The 19,226-nt window shown below is 41.5% G+C and overlaps 2 protein-coding genes across 4 annotated transcripts in view; one reads left to right on the forward strand and one right to left on the reverse strand.

The window, feature by feature from the left end:
• Positions 1–432: 432 nt before the first annotated feature.
• On the reverse strand, positions 433–11,674 carry OSER1 (oxidative stress responsive serine rich 1). Of its 2 annotated transcripts, none has more exons than XM_039864384.1 (4): positions 11,530–11,674; positions 7,760–7,876; positions 4,755–4,868; positions 433–1,482 (listed from the first exon to the last, which is right to left on the reverse strand). In XM_039864384.1, the coding sequence occupies exons 2-4, from the start codon at positions 7,834–7,836 to the stop codon at positions 795–797; spliced, it is 879 nt and encodes a 292-aa protein (XP_039720318.1). In that variant the 5' UTR covers positions 7,837–7,876; positions 11,530–11,674; the 3' UTR covers positions 433–794. The 2 variants fall into 2 exon arrangements, with proteins under 2 accessions (XP_039720318.1, XP_039720319.1); XM_039864385.1 differs by lacking the exon at positions 11,530–11,674 and adding an exon at positions 10,891–11,031.
• Positions 11,675–11,778: 104 nt separating this feature from the next.
• GDAP1L1 (ganglioside induced differentiation associated protein 1 like 1) overlaps positions 11,779–19,226 on the forward strand; it is a 41,039-nt gene continuing 33,591 nt past the window's right edge. The window contains exons 1-2 of one of the 2 annotated variants that reach the window (XR_005653088.1): positions 11,779–11,906; positions 14,151–15,180. The gene's annotated coding sequence lies outside the window, so the exon portion shown is untranslated. Of the gene's footprint in view, positions 11,907–14,150; positions 15,181–19,226 lie in introns of those variants that run through there. The other variant, XM_039864382.1, reaches the window with a different exon arrangement.

Here is a 19,226-nt window from a genome sequence, read left to right on the forward strand (position 1 = left end):
GTAGGAGGGCAGCAGAGATAATATCCATCCAGGACATCTGAAACTGAAGTACGAGATCTACATTACAACTGACTGAAACATGCCACGTATGTTAAAATGCCAAAGCTAAAGATGCACACTAGTTTCCAACATCAGCCCCTCCCTCCAACTGAAGCAGCCCCCTCCACGCTGCTTCCGGCCAGAGAAACTTCCTGTAACATGTCTCAGGGTGAACAGCACCAGCAGGGGTTTATTTATTGATGGTTAAGGATTCAAACATAGGGCAGGCCAGCTCATTTACTCATATTGAATCTAAACCTTAGATCTCTGGCTTAACAATAACATAAGAAACCTTTAAAGACACAAAAAATTTTGTGTTACATCAGATAGTTTAAATCGGTCATATGACTTCTAATATTCTGGGCTGGCAACTACAGCATGACAAATGTTCAGTCCAGTTACAAAACCACATTTCATTTTATTGGCCACCAAATCTTAAACAGATCTGAAAAATGCGCTGTTTTACAAAGGCTTTCACCATATACCCACTGCTACCAGTCAAGTAATTATGGTTTCTTCATCTCCCAGGAGCATTTCTAAATGAGGTTTTTCTTTGATCTGCTTGCCTTGGTGAGTATGTAAGAACTCAGAGAGTATGTTTAAAGAATGAAGATTAACTGAGATGCCAAGAAAAGTTTTTATTGCAAGCACAGTGAGCAGATGTCTTCTGACAAAGTGGCCGCCAGGTCTGCCATTAACTAACTCTCTCTGACAACCTTTCATTGGTTTAAAGCATATTCGTTAGCTTCTTGCTATCAGGTATACATCATTTCTGCCATGTGGGACATTTTCTTGGGAATATACAAGTAATATTCCATGTAGCCTGACAGGTCCTCAATGGTCACATCATCCACATAGACTCGAGCTTGTTCTGAACAGGAGCGGGGGGAGCCAGACAGAGTTCTGGTGTGAAGCGACTGAGAATAGTCCTCAAGCGTGGATCTCCGTTCTGGGGCCAAGGGAGGGACATTCTGTAGGCCTGAAAAGGAATACACTTCCATATCATGCCACCTCTTACACTGGCATTCCTGGCCTAGGCATGCACATGGCTGGCCCTGGTTTAGCTTGGAAACGGATTGAAAGTCAGAGAGATCATTGGCCTTGAGACTTGCTTGGGAGACTTGAGTAGCATCAGAGGAGTCTTCCTCCTTACCCTCTGACGGGAGCCTTGGAACCGAAGTTCTCAAAGGCTCAACAACTGCCCCTGTGTGATTAGTATCAAGAGAAGCGGAGCACTCTCCTGCATTAAACTCGTTAGGGGCCGACATTCCCAGCCCACTGCTGCCATCAGGAGAGTCAGTCTGGCTTTTGTGCTTGAGCTGGCTGCTGGAAGAAGCAGCTATTGTACTGCAATGTATAAACTTTGGAGGATGAAGGACAGGAGACTTAGAACGTCGACGACGCTGAGTTCTCACTGCTCCTCGTGAAGACTTCCTTGTAGACCTAAGAGGAAAAAAACGCACAGTGTTGGGATACAGAGCTCTCCTAAACAGGTTCTTTATGATAGCTGGAAATTTGCCTCTTCTCAGGCTTATGAGTCTAAGGTTGTAAGTTTCCCCCAGAGCGGTGCCTGCCTCCGTTTATAAGCTGCCTAGGTCTCTGTGTCTCAAAAACTTCAACATCTCCATATTAGCAAGTTACAGAACAAGAGAGTTAAAGGACAGTTTTTAATCACATTTCAGGGGCCAAACATGTGGCGCAGAACACCTGCTCTGTCCCAAACCTTTGACCAGTGGATCTGAGGAAACATCCTATACAGACAACTTAAACTGATGCTGTAAAACCTAAACATTCCTATGCCTTAAATACAGCCCCATGGTACCACTGTGAGGCTAATGCTACAAATGGCCACAGCACCACGACTGCTAAACAGAGCTGGAGATTCAGGATTCATTTCTATCACTGGTAACAGTCAACAAACAGATTTAGATTTGCTGAAGTTTTCAGATATTGGGAATCATCAGATACACTATATAACTTTTTATTTAAAATAATAAAAGAACTGAGTGAAGAAAAAAAAGAGACTCAAAACTGCTAAGCAATTTGAAAATAGAAGCAAACAAAACATTAAGAAATAAAAATTTATATCTAAATTAAATGGATGGGCTAAAGAACAGAATACATACAATTAAGGAACGGGAAGATAAATGTGAATTATCTATAACAGGGATCAGCCAACTCTGGCCACTGCCTTTTTCTGTACAGCCCATGGACACCGCTCCCATGGGGTAGCCCTGTGAGCTACAGAGATCAGGCTGAGGTGTTCCCCTCAGCCCACTGTCCCTCTTCTCCTCACACCTGCCTTCCTGGCCAGCAGATGTTTCACACCACTGCTCAAGGCCCACACTGGCTACTGTTTACATGTTGGGGCTCTGCTGTCGGCAATCACTGGGGCCTGAGAAGCTGAATCTCAGTTTGAGTATCTGGCCTGTGCCAGGCTCTCTGGAAGAGAAAAGGGCACGCTGGGTGCAACTAGGGCAGAAATTAAAATTGACCCCAGCACTGCCCCCTACCCACCCATATCACCAGGCCAGTCATTTCATCCTGAGACTGTCTCAGCAACTGAACACAAAGTGTGTCCACCAGCCAGGATAGAGCGCGGCAGGCAGGCAGGTAGGAGTTTTCTCGCTTATTTAAGTGCCTACACAATATCCTCACCTCCTGCCTTCCAAATTCTAAAATATTTACTATTTGGCCCTTTACAAAAAGAGTGTGCTGACCCCTGACCTAGAAAGCAACAGAGAGACTTGGAAATTTGGGAAAATGTAACAGTTAAGAGATAGGTAAGAATAAAAAGTCTGGCGTCTCTGAAAATAAGACTACACAGAATGGAAGACAGTGATTTTTCTTAAATAGATAACGGCTGAGAAATTTTCTAAATTAATGAAAGAAAAGAATCTACGGATATAGGGAGCACACTGAAGCAGGACAAATAAAAAGAAAGCCACATCTAGACAAACCATAGCAAAACTGTAGAATACCAAACACCACAGGAACATCTTAAGAGCAGCTCAAGACTAGACAGATTTTTTCCAAAGGAACATTTAGACTGAAAGAAGGCTTTTCAATGTCAACATGGAAACCAAAAGACAATGAATAATACCTTCAAGTATTGAGAGAAAATAACTCGCAACCCAGAACTATGATTTCACATATATCAAATCAGGTATATCTTTCAAGAACAAGGATGATATAAAGACATTTTCAGATAAATCAAAGCAAAGTATATTTCCCAAAAGAACATGATGTGACAAAACTCCAAGAGCACCGCTGAATTTATTCTGTGTGGATTTCTGTAACACAGAGGCCTTATTTGCTACTAACAGACCTATACTAAAGGAACTGCTGAGGAAGTACTTTAGGACGAAAGAAAGTAGTCGTCCTATGGAATGTCTGAAATGCAAGATGGTGACGGCAAAGAGAGTATAAATGAGACAAATCTAAACAAACACTGTCTATTTAAATAATAATAAAGTAGATTAAATAAAACCTAATTTGTGAGATTAAAAAATGACAGAACTAAAATTTTGAGCAACTATACCACATGGAAGTCATGAGGTCAGAGTAAAAAGGTTTTTTTTTTCTTTAAACATCTACAGCACCTGGTCTCCCATCCAAGTACTAACCAGGCCCAACCCTGCTTAGCTTCTGAGATCAGACAGGATCGGGCATGTTCTGGGTAGCATGGCCATAGACTAAAAAGGGTTTTAAAGAGGGTTAAAATATTAATTTTTGTCTTTGTTAAGCACATATGGTAAAATTTCAAGGCTATCTACTAAGAGAATAGAAACAAAGTATACAACTCCAAATCAGTAGAAGGAAAAATGACAGGGGGAAAAAACAAACAAACAAACAAACAAACCCATTCAAGTAACTTTTTAAAAGGTAAGGAAGGGAGAGAAAATGAGAAGAGGAAAAAAAGAAGACAAAAGCATGACAAACAGCATAAAGTAGAACAGCAGAAACAAGTCCAAATAAATCAATAATCAAAATATATGTAATAACTTTAGCTTGATAGTTAAACAAAACAAAATAAGCCATACGTTATTTGAGACATACCTAAAATTTTAAAACTTGGAATGGTTGAAAATAATAGGAAAAGATACACTAAGCAAATACTAACTAAAACACAAATGGATTTGCTACATTAATTCCAGACAAAATAGACTTTAAGACAAAAGCCATTATGAAGAATTAAGAAAGTCAATAAAAGTCTCAATTCACCATAAAGAAAACATTCTCAACTGGCATGAACCTAGGCTGTATGAACTTAACAAAACAGCCTCAAAACACATAAAGCAAAAATATAGAACTTAAGGGGAAAAAAGGCAAATGTGCTCCCATGGGGGAGATTTCAATATACCTCTCTCAATTATTGATAGGTCAAGCTGACAAAAAAATGATTTGAAAAGATTCAAAAAACACATTTAAAAGCTTAATTTAATGTACATTCATGGAACCCAAGAATAAAGAAGACCCATTCTTCTTAAACACACAAAGAACATTTACAGAAACTGACTATGAACCAGGCCATACAGCAAGTTGCAGCAAATTCACAAATGAGAAGAATGGGCCTTCTCTAATCCTTGGGTCTTGGGTTCCGTATCATAATATACTCATTTCTGGATAGTTGGGAAAGAAATTCCAACAATATTTTAAGGTATTGGGATAAAAATCATCAGGGATAAAAATCACCTGCAATGAGAAGCTCTTACCCATGCCAACTGTCTTTAGATGCACATGTGGTTTTAGGTTTGGTATCATCTGCTGCTGTTCTGACTGATGCTCTGACACTTGGGCCTTCTCCAACAGACAGAGATGCTATGGACCTGAAGACAAGAACAAAGTTTACCGCTAGAGAAAACTGTGCAAGGGGGAGAACTTACTGCTCTCTCAAATGCAAATACAACTTGTTTTCTTTCTAGTTGGAGATTCTCAAAAACTGCTCAGCTTTTAGTGAAAATTTTCCTCCAAAACCAAATTTAGAGGATCCCTAAAATCCCACTGTTGCAAAATCACAAGCCAAAGAATGATTCTTAAGAATAACCAGCAGCAGGATATAAATAGACTTTTACGCTGTTTATCTGGGCAGATCAGGCCTTATGTCCAGGGAGAATGCTAATGACACTGACCGTTTATGTTATGTGGGCAAACCAGAACTGGAAACTAAGTTTAGGAGCAAAAACTTTAGGAGACCTAACCTAATTTGAAATCATTTTCAAATACTATATAACTTTTAGAAAAATATTTTAATATTTACAACTAATAACTTGAAATATTACTCAGAGTTAAATCTTAGCAATTTGAAATTACGCAAGGAATATGGGTTCTTAGTAAAGATGAAAAAATTTAGAAGAGAGAAAAAGAATCATCTATAATTTCACAACCCAGAGGTTACGAACATGAACATTTTGTTATAAATCCTTTTAGACTTTTTCAATATGCACATACACATACACACTGGGCTCTTTCCACACATGCTGTGGTACTGATTAAAATCCTTGAGAAGTAAACAATCTACTAAAGTAAAATCAAAAGATGTTCCCTGAAATATAATTTAAAATAAAAAGTAACTGGAAATAACTTAAATGTCCAATAACAGAAAATACTGTACCATATAAATTATGGCACACATATATAATGGAATATTAGTTTATTAAAAATTAAGTGTACGAAAAACTTCTCATGACATGAAAGAATGCTTATACTATTAAGAGAAAACAGCACAGATATGCTAACTATACATAAATTATGATTTCAACTAAGTAAAAAATGTATATGGTATTATACACAGATGGTCTAGATATTAACAATGGTTATGGTAAAATATAATGTTTACTTTTTTATTTTTGACTTTTTCTGTAATGAATATGTGTTATTTTATAGTCAGATAAAAAGGATTATGATGTTTTATAATAAATATATAGAGATGTGTCTTGATAAGACAAATACCATTAGAAATCAAAACCTGTTGAGCAAGATCATGCTAAATTCCTGGCAAGGCTTGGTTAGTTTATGAGTCAGTACCTCAGATGTCCTATTTGTAAGTCGGCAACAATATGAAACAACTAGAAAGGTCTGATACAAGTCTTATTCCGCTTAGTCATGGTAGTGACTCACTCCTTCTACGCTTGTTTGGTTTTCTCAAAAGCTCTCCACTGTTCCATCTTTTTCTATAATTTTACTCAAAGCAGATCACATGCTACAAATAAATAATATTTGGCCATATAGTGTACAGACATCTTGAAAGTTTTTTTTTTAACATTCAAAGTAATTTTTAGGGGCACTGAAACCGCTTAATTTTATGTTCCAACTTCTTAAAAGATCAGGAAAAGAGTCCGTATATCAAAGTTACTTATATAAATTCATATACTAAGAAATTTACGTGTGTGTGTGTATATGCATTCCTAGCATTTCCCTGCTTTAAAAAAAATTATTTCTACACCAGAAATCACAAAGGCATACACTATGACCACAATTTGGAACTGTTTCTCTGCTTTTGTTACCATTTCCCAAAATGGCTTACAAAGTACTAATCAATTTTAATGGCAAGATGATCTCCAAATTGGAAAAACCATTGGGAGGAGAAAGATATTTATTTGCAATATCATGGAAGCAAATGTAAATACCTGTAACACCTATTGTGCAATAGTATATTTAGCATAAATCAATCTACTAACATAAATCTTCTCATCTGGTAGGCCAAAATAGTGGTAGCAATAAGCTTGACAGTTGTAACAACTACTAGCTATTTTTCCTATGTGTCAGATATTGCATGCATTTCTTCATGTTTTCAAAGGAATGGTTAAAAGCACAGGTTCTAGAGACAAACTGCATGGGTTCAAATCTAGTCCTACCACTTCTTACCAATGTGACCTTTAGCAAGTGACTTTATTCATCTATGGCTCATTTGTACACTGGAATAACAGTAGTATCTTATCTTCTAAGTTGGTAATAAGGATTAAATAATGTGTACAGAGTACTTAAGCCAGTGTCTGGGACATAGTAAGTAATAAATTTTAGTAACTGTTATTACTTGTTGTGGAATGTTCTACTCTGAGTTTCCAGTGTTTGGATGCCATTTATGAAAAAGAAATATTCTTATAGCCATTAAAAATGTGAGATTTCTTCTGGCCTGGGGCAAAGAATAGGGATGAAAAGAGTCCAGCACAAAACATTTGGCAAAGGGTGAAATATTAACATTCAGACAGCAGCTGGTCTATAGGTGCTCTAATTAGTTTGGCCAAAGGGTCCAAGATTATTGATCTCTGTGACAGTACCTTAATGAATAGATGTTTCCATAGTGATAGTCTCAGCAATAGAGCCCATGAAATCGACAACATCTGCATGTATTTCTATTGAGCCAATTCACTTTTAGTGAAAAATACTGTGATTCCTTAGAGAGATATGAGGAAATCCTTGATGGGACACTGCTTGATAATGTTTGATTAAAAAGAGAGAGGGGCAACTCTCCTCAAAGTTAAGAAAAACCAAAACACCCAACCTTGGAGTACAAAGGAACTGCGACTTTTCAAAATTTAACAGAGGAGTTTCTGTTAAGTAATACAATGCTATGCAGAATATGGTAGAATGTCACACTATTAGCATTGATATCTCTTAGGAATAATGAGAAATTTTAGGAGAGAAAGAGCTCTTCAAAGGAAAAGGCTATTTAAACCTAATAAACAAGTCTCAAGAAAAATATTATATATTTAATTACCCTGATGCATCCACTCTTAATTTCTTGAAAGCAGTTTGTAGACTCTCCTCCTCTCCATCCTTGGCTTCAGATTTCATTGCGAAACTTTTTACACTACTGTGGATGTTCCCGTTAATACTAAAAAAGAAAATCAAAAGAAAATGAGCCAAGTGAAAACAGGTGGGTTCAAAAGTATACCTTTTGTAAAAATCTTTATTCCTGATACTAAAAAAAACAAATTTGTTTCTAAAAGGAAGCTTCAGTGCAGACAATTAGGAAACTAGGTTTTCTTATATTTATTATGAAAAAATTTAAACGTCCAAATATTTTATGCCAATATTATAGTTTTGGAAACTAGATCACCTAAAATCTGCATTTCAGTATACTTTTTAACAAGGGAAAAAGTCTCTCCAGTTGTAGAAGTCTAGAAACCTATAGACAAAATGACCTTTGCATCAGAAATAAAAGGGGAAAGCTCAACCAACAGCACTCTGATTCTTTAAAATGCTACTGAATATTTATCTAGTCTAACCCTAAAAATCACAGATAAGTGTAACCTCATGACACATGACAGCATTTCTCTAAAGTAATCCCGACTCAAATATCAATATTCATATCCAGATATCGAACTGTTACCATTTTTAAAACAAGATTACAAAAATGTTTCAATTATTCCACAGTCTATCTAGAAGGTTGATACCTTCAGGTCTTATAGCTTTGCACATGTTCATTATTACCCAAGAAAGATAGAAAAGAAATGAACTATACTTGCAACTCAAAAAGATGAAAAGAACAAATTTATCCAAAAGACATATTTATCCAAAAGAACAAATTTATCCAAAAGGCCGTAAGAAAAAATAGAAATTACTGTTCTATACTGTTCTATGCCTTTAAATGATCTTCACTTAATCAACTACCTTGATAAACCAAAGTTCATTTCTTCCACCCTGATTATTATATTTAAACAAAGAAAAGGGGAAGGGGGACCAACCTAAGCAACAAGAGACACAACTGAGAAGTCTGTTAATAAATTCTTTGAATCTAGTTTCCCAATTATTCTTTCACTCAATGTAAAATATTAGTTAATACAAATTCCTGAACAAAAAATAAACTAGTATCTACAGTATCACAGAGAATAAGAAAAAAAAAGTAACCCACCTTCCCGCCCCCCAAAAAAGAGGAGATGATGATGATGATGGGAAATTTTTGAAGCCAGGGATTCACTTTACCTTTTTATTTCTAACTTGCTACCCCAACCCCATTCCCCCACCCCTCCCTTAGGCACTCAGAGGGCGCAGTGCCTCTCTGTGGAACCTTGGATCCTCTCTGAGTCCCTACCTGCTCATTTCTCAGGGGTGGGTTTGATGTTATTGTGAGACCGCTAATATTCCAAAGGTCAGGGTGTCATAATATGTTGGATATAACGTAATCATGTAGTACCAGTGGCAGAATAAAGAAGCAAGGAATCAAGATTATTCATTTCCTTTTCATTTATATGTAAAGGAAGATATTTTAGGCAGCTGTCTCAGGGGACTAAAACACCGAACACTGAAAATAGTCCAAAGAATTCAGCCAGCTTTCACTTCAACTTAAGACCAAAAATTTAAATATACTCCCCACATATATTTTGCTGGTTTATTTAACCAGTATATGAATTTGAAGAAACATTATCAATTCCATAGTCCACTGGTTTCTAATTCTTCTAGATTTAGAGGAGGATCCTGCCCCACGTATACAATAATGTCCTACAGACCTGGAGAGAGGAGTGAGCAAAGATCACATTCTAATATTTTTAAAGCTCTACAGCAACTAAAAGGGTACTATTGCAGGTTGTAAACAAATTCTCCCTGCTGGCAGAACTAAAAAAAGTTTGATTTATAGTTTTCAATTACTTTATGATCTGTCAGTCAAATGCTCAGACTAGTGGCCCTTATAGAGTTAAACCATCTAAGCCTGTCTCCCCTTACAGACCCCACACAAACCCTCTTCAGGCCTCTTTGGAAATCAGTGCAACATCGTATCTAAATACACATTGCTGAATTCTACAGAAATTCATTCCTTATACAAATATTTATAGAATTCCTACCATACATAGGCTCTCGCACCAGACTGGGTGCTAGGGACATAAGGGTAAACCTGACACTTATCAGGACTGTGACCCCTATTCCTGTAAGGACTGGAATCTCTTTCCTGTCCTAACACTGTGCTAAGAAGCTCTGTACCTAGATATGTAACTTTTAATTATATGGTGCTAACTTAATAGCACTGCAGGTGACCTCTAGATGTTAATACAAACTTAGTTAACATTCTTGTTGACACACTAAAAGTTTAAAACCAAAACAGACCAAAATAAAAATTAGCTACGTAGACTAAAACTTTAGGAATGAAGTTCCATCTCAACTAATTTCAGACTTTCAGGATTTTGATTACTCACCTTTTCCCTCGGTTATATTAAACAAAGGTGAGTCTTAGGTATGACCTTAAGAGCTAAATCAGAGCATGTTTGCAATCACAAAAGATTTACTATGCTCCTCTGTATTCCGAGCTTCCCATTCACTGAAATCAAGAACTGTACGACTAACTCTGGGAAACATACAATTGGCTTGCCCCGCTTCATTAATATTAAATTTATGAGAGACTTTCTTGCCGTTTTCACCACACTGACTTCTTGAAATTAAAAATCCCCCCAAAGATCAAACTTTTAAAGGCCTATTAAAAATTACTTTGTATTACGTCAAATCACATGGGGCAAATTAACTTTACCTCGGATTTCCCCCCCAATCTTTCAAAAATGACAACTAAAATTCTTCTAAGTTCCTCAAAAGAGAGAATTCCTGGTTTTCTCTTGACTTTCAACAAATAGCGTGTGTCACGGTCTTATTTATATCTCGCAGTTTTAACCAAGACCTCTTTGAACCCCAAGCCTAGGTCCAAATTTCCAGGACTCTGGAAAGACCTGAGAACTAGCTATAAAAGATCCGCGCGTAAGCGTGTCATCACAATGTTAAAGATTTAGAAACTCTCCCAGCCCACCAGGAAGCGTGGAGTCCGAGAGAGAAAACTCTGTCCAGCAACTCTAGAAGTCGCCAGCAAGACTAGGTTGAAACAATCGGCCCCCGGAACAAAACACATTCACACCTCTCTTTACACACCCACTCAATCTCTACACTCTCGGTGCTAGAGCCAAAGCACGACGTTATTCTTCTCATCCAGAATCTGGATCGGTCGCAGTTAAACAGGATCAGAAGGAGAGGTCAAGGTACCGGGGGAACTCGGAGAGTGGGGAGTGTCCAGGGCCCTAGTTCTGGCCGCTCGTAGTTTCTAGTTGGGAAGTTGCCCTTTCGGGATACTCCTGGGCCAGATTTGAGACGTTTGAGTCGGGCCAAGGCGCCAGCGATGCAGGAGGAGGCGGGAGCGGAGCCGATGAGGCAGCCAACAAGACTAGGGCTCAGGAACGAGCGGGAAAGGGCGGGAAGGGGCAAAGGGCGGCCGAGGAGAGCGAAAAGGGGAAGCTACGGCCGGGCGGGAGACGGCGGAGCAGCGGGACGGGGCGGGGGCTGCAAGAGAACAGGAAGGCGGGAAGGGGAGAGAGCGCGTAGCTCCGGCAGGGCCCGGCCGCAGCGGCCGAGGGGGCGCGGAGAGGCCCAGTCTCGGCCCGGCCCGAGCAGTCAGCGCCGGGGCATTAAGCGACCAGAGGCGGGCGGGCCCAGAGGAAGCCGCCCGCGGTCAAGTCGGGCCAGGACGCCGAGACGCGATGCCGCGGCCCCTCCCCGTCGCGTCAGGACTCTCACCTCCTCGCAGCTGGGGCGCTCCGGCGATCCACTCCCGTCGGTTCAGATCGTCTCTCCCGATCGCCGCGCCTGACTGACCCGGATCCAAACCCGCGGAGAGGGCGGCCCGCGCCTCCGGAGTCGCACTGCGCCTGCGTCACTCGAGCACGCGCCCCGCCCCCTGTTCATGCTCCGCCCACCCCAGTGACTCGGCAGCGCTGCCGGCGGCGACTACGCAAGCGCAGGCGGCGGCCGCGCCTCTCAAACGCCCCGCACCCGCCCCTCTCGGAAGCACGTGCGCCGACGTCATTTCCTGTTATTCTCTTCGCTCCGTCCTCCGTCAGTAGTGGGTTTCTTCTGGACCGGTTTTTGGGGCGTGCCCTTTTCCTCTATGTCAGGTGAGTGCATAGATGTTCCTCGCAGTGGCGGAGCCGCCTGCACTTCCTAGAGACCCCCTGTGCATGCTTCCCTACCTGGAGTCGCCAACGCAACGGAATTCGTGGGGTGAGGCCAGGGTAGTGGAATCTTCGCGGCAACGGAGCCCCTCGGAGCGCTTGGCCCGAGTCTCCTCGGCGTTAAAAATCTGGACCGCCTGCGACATCTCCAGGATTTGGGCACCAACACTTACCTCCCAGGGATCTTTCAAGGCCTGCCGAGAAGCGATGCGGTATCGGACAGGGCCAGCGCTATGAATGTGAGACCGGAATTGGAAATGGAAAAGCTTTCATTTTAATGCCCCTGTTGTTTGACTTGAGGCAACTGCAACTGCCTTTACCTTTCTCGGCCTCAGTTTCTTCATCTGTTACGTGAAGAATTTTAAGAGCGAATCTCGTTTTTTTCTCAGGCATGACGCTTAGAATCTGATGAGAAATGTAGACCCTCTCGACAGAGAAGTGAATATAACACTGAATTTTGCAAAAAGATTTAGGCAGTTCACCTAAGTAGGGGATTTTTAGGGATTTTCCCATTTTTATGATTCTGATGGTTGCTGCAATGGCAGGCAGGGATGGCAGGCACTCCATCACCGGACTGGTGCGGCTGATTTAGCTCAACTCTCCTCACCGTGCCCCAGCTCCGAGTCTGCACTTCCTGCTTTATGAGAAAAGGTGTCTTTCCTCAGTAGAATTGGTTCTGGCACAACCTAGGTTCTGAGTTGTTACCCAAACCCAAACTGAACCCTCCTACCTCCACTCCCTAGTACTTAGTTATCGGCACCTAACCAGATAGGCTACTGAAAATAGTTTAGTATATCCGACTTAACTGCAGCTAGACCTTGGAATGCCTGACCCATGTCTGGGAATGGAATCTACAGGTCTTTGTATAAGATTAAACGTAAAGCATGTCGTGAGCCCTGGGTAAAACTTGTTAAATTCCCTTGTTCATACCAGAGGCTCAATAACTGACAGGGGATGAAAGAATAGCTGTACATTGTAAAGTTCCAACATCAAACTTAATGACGCTAATAATAATGGCTGCCTCTATTGTGCAGCAGCTATGTACATGTTCTCTCATTTAATATTCTGCTGTTTTACACATATACAGATAAGGATGACCGAGACTCCGAGAGATTAGATAACTTGTTGCAGCTCTCCTTATCCTGTGTTACACAGTGCTAGTAAGTGGCGGAATCAGAATTTAATCTCTAAAGCCTGTCCATCCACTGCTGCCCTGTAGAAAAGAATATAAAAGGAAAATACGATGCATTTTTTCTCAAAAATTGCCAAGTCGTTTACATCAAAATAAAATACGTTTTTAAATTATATTTTTAAAATATTTCTTAAGATAAAACATATATCCTTGAGGGCAAGGACTGTCTCTAGATCAGTAACGAATTTCCAGAGCTTAATAACAGTTCTTGGACGTTAATAAGTGATAAATACAATTTTAGTGAATTCTTCATTTTACCTTATTTTTACCTATTATGGCTTTAAATACTAAAAACCAAAAAGTTTTTTAAAGTGCTTCATGTAAGCATATGTCTATCATAAAGTTAGACATTTTCTCAGAACGTGGCTCATTACTTGGGGAGTATTTGAAAGGCAAAACCCTCTTGGAAGGCCAGTAGGTGGCACCGGTTCACCAGGGAGGGGAATTCAGGAAGCCAGTCCAGGTTTGGGGACTAGGGAGAGAGTTTGGTTTTGGACACAAGCAGTTTGAGGTACAGATGAAAGCAGGAATCAGGTCACAAAGGGTCTCAAGGGCTGTGTCATGGAGTTTATTCTGAGAACCGTGAGGGCCGTAGAAGAGAAATGACTTTTATTTTAGAAAGATTACTCTGGTTTTAGCCTGGATGGCACTATGATCCAGGCCTGAGATGATACAGGGATCAATGAGCAGGTGGCCGCAGGAATGGAGAGCAAGTAAAGAGATTGAAAGTTGTGTAGATCAGGCTTTGGTGAAAGACTGAATGTTAACAAGAAGGGCAGTAAGACAATTCGCTTTCTAATTTGAGCAACTGAATTGTTGCCTATTTTTAATGTAACTCTATTGAATCCAGCTGGCACGGAAAAGACAAAGAACAACATTTAAATGGAAGATAATAGTAAAAGCTAGTACTTTTATAGCTCTTACTATGTGTCAGAAAACTCATTCTAATCCTCATAACAGTCCTAAGGATTAACATTATTATCTTCATTTTCCAGATGAGTAAACCAAAGTAAAGAGAAGTAAAGCAACTTGCCTAAGGTCACACAACTGATAACTGGTGGAGTGAGAATTAGAACGAAGGCAGTCTGGTTAGAGTCTGTGCTCCCACTATGTCCTTATGATGAGATGCCCCTAAGTGACAAGCTCAGTTTGGACACATTGAACTTGAGAGTTGTCGGGTAGCCGTGTGGAGGTATCCATGGGACAGGAAGATCTGTGAGTCTGAAGCACAAATGAGAAATGTGGACTGGAAATAGAGATTGTGGAGTCATGCGGGTGACCATTGAAGCCACAGGAGAGAGTGAGGGCCCCCAAGGAAAGGGTGAGAAATAATAGGAGAAAAGAAACAAGGAGAACCCTGGAGGCAAGCACAAGCATTCCAGCTATGGGAAGGATGTAGTCCCTTCTGCAAATTAATAAGTTGGTGTCTGGTTTATAGATCATCAGTATCAAGTCTACCTCCTTGAGTTTGACAGCCCTGGGCACCCTGACACAGTAGGGTTCTTGGACCCACAACTGGAAGGACGTACCCTGCGTGATGGTGACCCTTCTCACTCTTCCCTGCGATTCCAATTGGTGGCCTGTTGGCCTCCCTGAACATTTATTTCTTGCCTCTCACCGCAACCGAAGCGCCTGTAGCTTCTCCGTCTACCACTTGCTAACTTTATCAGCCCCGGGCCCCTTCTCATCTCTAGGACTCCAGAAACACGTCACTTGGGACTTCATCAAGTACCTTTTTTTTTTTTTTTAACCTTTAACTCGTACATTTCTTGTGTCTTCAGCTAGATTCTAAGCTGCTGCAAAAAGTGTCTGTTACATTTTCCCTCCGACTTTCCCTCCCTCAGCCCCTGCCCCCCGGTGTAAGTTAACTGCCCCTATGTTGTGTGCTCCCAAATGTGCTTCACACTTACTCATGATAGCAGGGGCTGCATCTTGTGTCCCCGGTACCTGGCAGAGTCTGCCACTGTATGTATTGAATGAGTGAATGAGTCCATCAGTAAATCGATTGATCATCCAAGCAAATTATTACAGTTGCCCAGTGGCTTTTTTTAATTTTTAAAATTTTTAAAATTCTTTAATGTAACCACATATTTGACCCCTTTTACCCCATCTGCCTCCTTCCTCTCCCCTTCCCCAACCCATTGCCTTTTTAGAACCATAACTGGGGACTGTTGGCTCCTTTGACAGTTGATTTGAGCAGCAGAGCCTTTCACAACAGTCTTGTTTTTGGGTGAATTGGTGGTAGTTGGGGAAGAGATTAACTGCACTTTCCAGGTGTTCTCTTCATAGCCCCAAAGCTATTATAGTCTGTTGTTTGATAGTTGCTTTCCTGAAATGTTGGATAACAGAAGAGGGAATGAATGAGGACTTTGGGATGCCTAGATAAATGACCTGGCCATATCCCTCTGCGCTGGTTTGAGTCAAGTCTGCAGCAACTTGAGTCCCAGGACTCAATCCTGAGCTCCAAGAAAAGGGAGGCTTTTCCCGGTAGCCACTGATGACCTGCAGAGGGAGCCCTAGGATCGCAGATTCTCTCCTCAGTTGTGGTAAAGCCCTTTATGGTGGGTTTTCAAAACTTGAAGACCCCAGGGTTAGCGAATCACTTGCCTTCTCTCTCAAATTTTCATTTATTTGAACTTTGTAATTTAAACTGTATGATGACATAGGAAAGGTGTTAAGGCCAAAAAATAGAATCAAGCTGTAAAGCTACAAGAGAAAAGAATCTAAATGGTGAGGACTAGAAGGGAGTATTGAGCAGGGCTTCTGGGATGCCAGTAACATTCTGTTTCTTGATGTGATGTTGCTCGAATTCTGAGCGTGGTCTGACACGACATGGCCCCCTTCTGAACTCATTCTCCTTCCGGCTTCTGTGGCCCCTGCACCAGGAACATCCTCTCGGCTTTCCCTTTTCAGTCTCCTCCTCAGACATCTCTTCTTTTCATCTGGTGGTCCTCAGAGGCCTCGCCTCACGACTGTCCTCATCTCACCTGCACTTCCTGGATGGTCCTGTGTCAGAGAACAGAGAAATCTACTCCGACTTGATTGGAAAAGGAATTTACTGGCAGGATATCAGAAAGCCGCTTCAACAGAAGGGAACACCCAACAACCAGGCCTTATTATACTGGGGACCAGAGCCTTTCCCAGGTGGCAGGAATTCACAGGCAGCCTCTGGAGCATTGCCCTCAGAGTGATTCAGTTCCTCTATAAACGTGTTCCTTTATATGAGGTTCAGGTTCCCAGGAGAGAGGCTCTGGTTGGCCCCTGTGGCAGAGTCAGATTTTATGCGCCAACTCCCAGCTACTCAGAGGCGCAAAAACAGCGCAACCTCTCTTGAAGCTGATCTCGTCTTGCTCTCAAACTTCTCCCAATTTTAGGGGGTATTTCAGTATCTTCTGGTTTACAGCACTCTGTTCTGCATGAATATTCAATATTTCAAGGTTTTCTCCACTCCCCCTTCTCCCTCCATTCTCTCTGAGGGCTGGTGGAAGAGTTTTGTGGTTCCCTTGCTGTTCCCTACACTTTGCTGGTCTTTGCTGCCATGTGGCTGCTTAAGACTTGTCCTCAGGTACTATGGACTCTGGTGGAACCCACCTGATTTAATTCCCGAGCAGAAACATGAAATTACTTAGCATCGTAAAAATCACCAGTGTTTCTTGTCATGAGGTCTTCGTGGGCCACGGTCCTGACAGCTTGTTTCCTGGCCTTTCCTCGTCCATCAGTCCACTGAGCACATCCACAGAAGTGCACCCTTCCAGATCACGTACGGGCACACAGGTCAAGGGGAATGGAGCCGCTGTTGTCCATCCCGTCAGCTCCTGGGGCTGCTCTTACAGCTTAAGTGCCAACTCGGTGCTGTGGCACGGCTGGCATGGGGCTCTCCCTCGGCTCTGCTCAGGGAAGGAGCACCACTGTCCCCCAAGCCTGTCTAGGTGCTTCTCAGCCCCACACAGGGGATTTGACCTTAGAGGAGGAGGGACCAGGACACCAGCATCTGAATTCTTGTCCTGCCTTTTCTCCTGGGCAGGCCCAGGAGGCCTTTGTCCCTTCCTGCAGCGTGGGAACTTCTCTCTTATGTACTGTGTGTCATCTCTTCTCTGACTCATAGAAAAGCTCTGTACTCTCATTCCCCAGTTATACTCTTGATTTGCAAAGAGAAGGGTTTGGAAATTAGGAAACCTTTTTTTTTTTCCCTTAACGAAGCCAGATTTAAGACTTCTCTCACTGTGGACTCAAGAAAACCAGATTTCAAACTCAGAGCTGAGCACCAAAGGCCAATTATTAAATGGCCGGGGAGCTGCAGGCTGACTAGGAATTAAAAATTATCAGCAACAAAATACATTGGTTTTGATCTCAAAAAGTGTTCTTTAGCTTGACAGATGCGCCCACCTCTTGGATGGTGGGGCACTTTGAGTGTCTCACCGAGACCACATTAAATGGGTAGGGTACTTCTCCAAAGGAAAAATTGTCTTGCTGTTACCCAAAGGAGTGAGGGAAGGGCAGGCAGAAACAGTGAATGTCTTCCACAGCTTTGGTGATATCTGCTTGCTGTTGACACAGCCGGATCTTCAGCCTATGTGCCTTCTCACCACCCCTCTGTGTCCCTTATCCTAGTGGTCATCTCCACGGGGATGTCCCACAGACACCTGGTGAAATGCAATATGTACAGAATTGAATGGGTTATCTTCCCCTCTCAGCCTAGTCTTCTGGCCTTTCCTGGTCCCTTTCAGTATAATGAAATCAAATGGAATTTGATTCACCACTTCCCATCCGTCTGCTTCCTGGGTTATTTAATTCCCCCCACCCCGACACTTCCAAAGTGTCGTTAATGTGTTAATTTATTTTTATAATAAAAAAAATTTTATTTTAACAAAAAATTACCTCTGTAGAAATTTGGGAAATATAAAGAAGAAAATTGTATGTCCTTCAGCCCTCTCACGTGGCGATGACCACTGTCAGCATCGTGCCATGATGTTGCAGAGTACCTGGGAGCCAACCTGGCTCTGTTAGAAGTCCTGCTTCCCCACACCCACTCCTCTGTGATGCCTTGGACACTCTGCCCAAGCCCCTGTGCCTCTCTTTACTCCTCTGAAAAGTGGAGTAATGATACTCCCCATCTCAGCGGGCTTGGAGAGAACTGAGTGAGTAATGTGATAGGATGCTGCATGGCTCGTAGTAAGCATCCAATAAATGTTAGCTGCTATTATTATTATTTTATTGTTTTAATGTATACAGTTTAATTGCTGATAAACTATATACAGTTTTATATTCTGATTTTTTCATTAACTATTATAAGCATTTTTCATGTCACAAAATAGTACTCAAAAACATGATTTTAATGACTGCATAATAATCCATCATTTAAATATATCCATAATTTCTTCTGTAGTTAACCATTTCTTTATTATTTTTGGACAGTTGGGGGGTGTGTGTGTGCTATAATAAAGAACTCTGAGCTGAAAATCCTTGTTTGTGTGTATATATACATATAAAAATGTATGTGTGTGTGCGTATTAATATACATCTGACCATGGGTCTGATTTATTTCTTAGAATAGAATTTTACACCTGCAACCCCTGGGTGAGAAAATATGAACTATTTTAAGTCTCCAGTAATGCACCAATAAATTGCATAAAAGAAGGGTTATCAACCATTCACACACTCAGGGCCCACGCTGCCATACCCCCTCCGGCAGTGACGTGAGCTTAAGTCTACCTGTTGTTGCTGCCATTCCTTTACTAGGTCACTTTTGTCACATTTCACTGGGATGGTAGATGATCCCGAGCTCAAGATGCTTCTACATTTGTTGCTTTTTTATAATGTTAATAGATTAACCGAGCAGTCTCATAAACCCTGGACAGACATAACAACTTGCTTCCTGCCAGGTCCATTTCCTGTGGGTGGAAGTATAACCCATAGGGCTGGTAGTACTTTAGGTTTCCTTGTTTCCCTGTTCTCCCTGCCTGAAAATGTTTAGCATTGTGGTATATCTTTCTGGTGACAGCACAGGTCCCAAAGTTCAGTAATAAGTTCTAAGAGAACCTGGCTCAGGTAAGGTGTGAACTTAGATGGAC

The sequence above is a fragment of the Pteropus medius genome, unplaced genomic scaffold (genome assembly GCF_902729225.1).
Source record: "Pteropus medius unplaced genomic scaffold, Ma_sr-lr_union100, whole genome shotgun sequence".
NCBI classification, from domain to species: domain Eukaryota; kingdom Metazoa; phylum Chordata; class Mammalia; order Chiroptera; family Pteropodidae; genus Pteropus; species Pteropus medius.

Excerpts from the sequence above, each read along its gene's own strand:
- OSER1 (XM_039864384.1), bottom strand. The coding sequence starts at position 7,836 with ATGAAATCTGAAGCCAAGGATGGAGAGGAGGAGAGTCTACAAACTGCT. Across the intron at positions 4,869-7,759 it reads TTAAGAGTGGATGCATCAGG|GTCCATAGCATCTCTGTCTG; the intron begins GTAATTAAATAT and ends TCTTGTCTTCAG. Across the intron at positions 1,483-4,754 it reads TCTAAAGACAGTTGGCATGG|GTCTACAAGGAAGTCTTCAC; the intron begins GTAAGAGCTTCT and ends TTTTCCTCTTAG.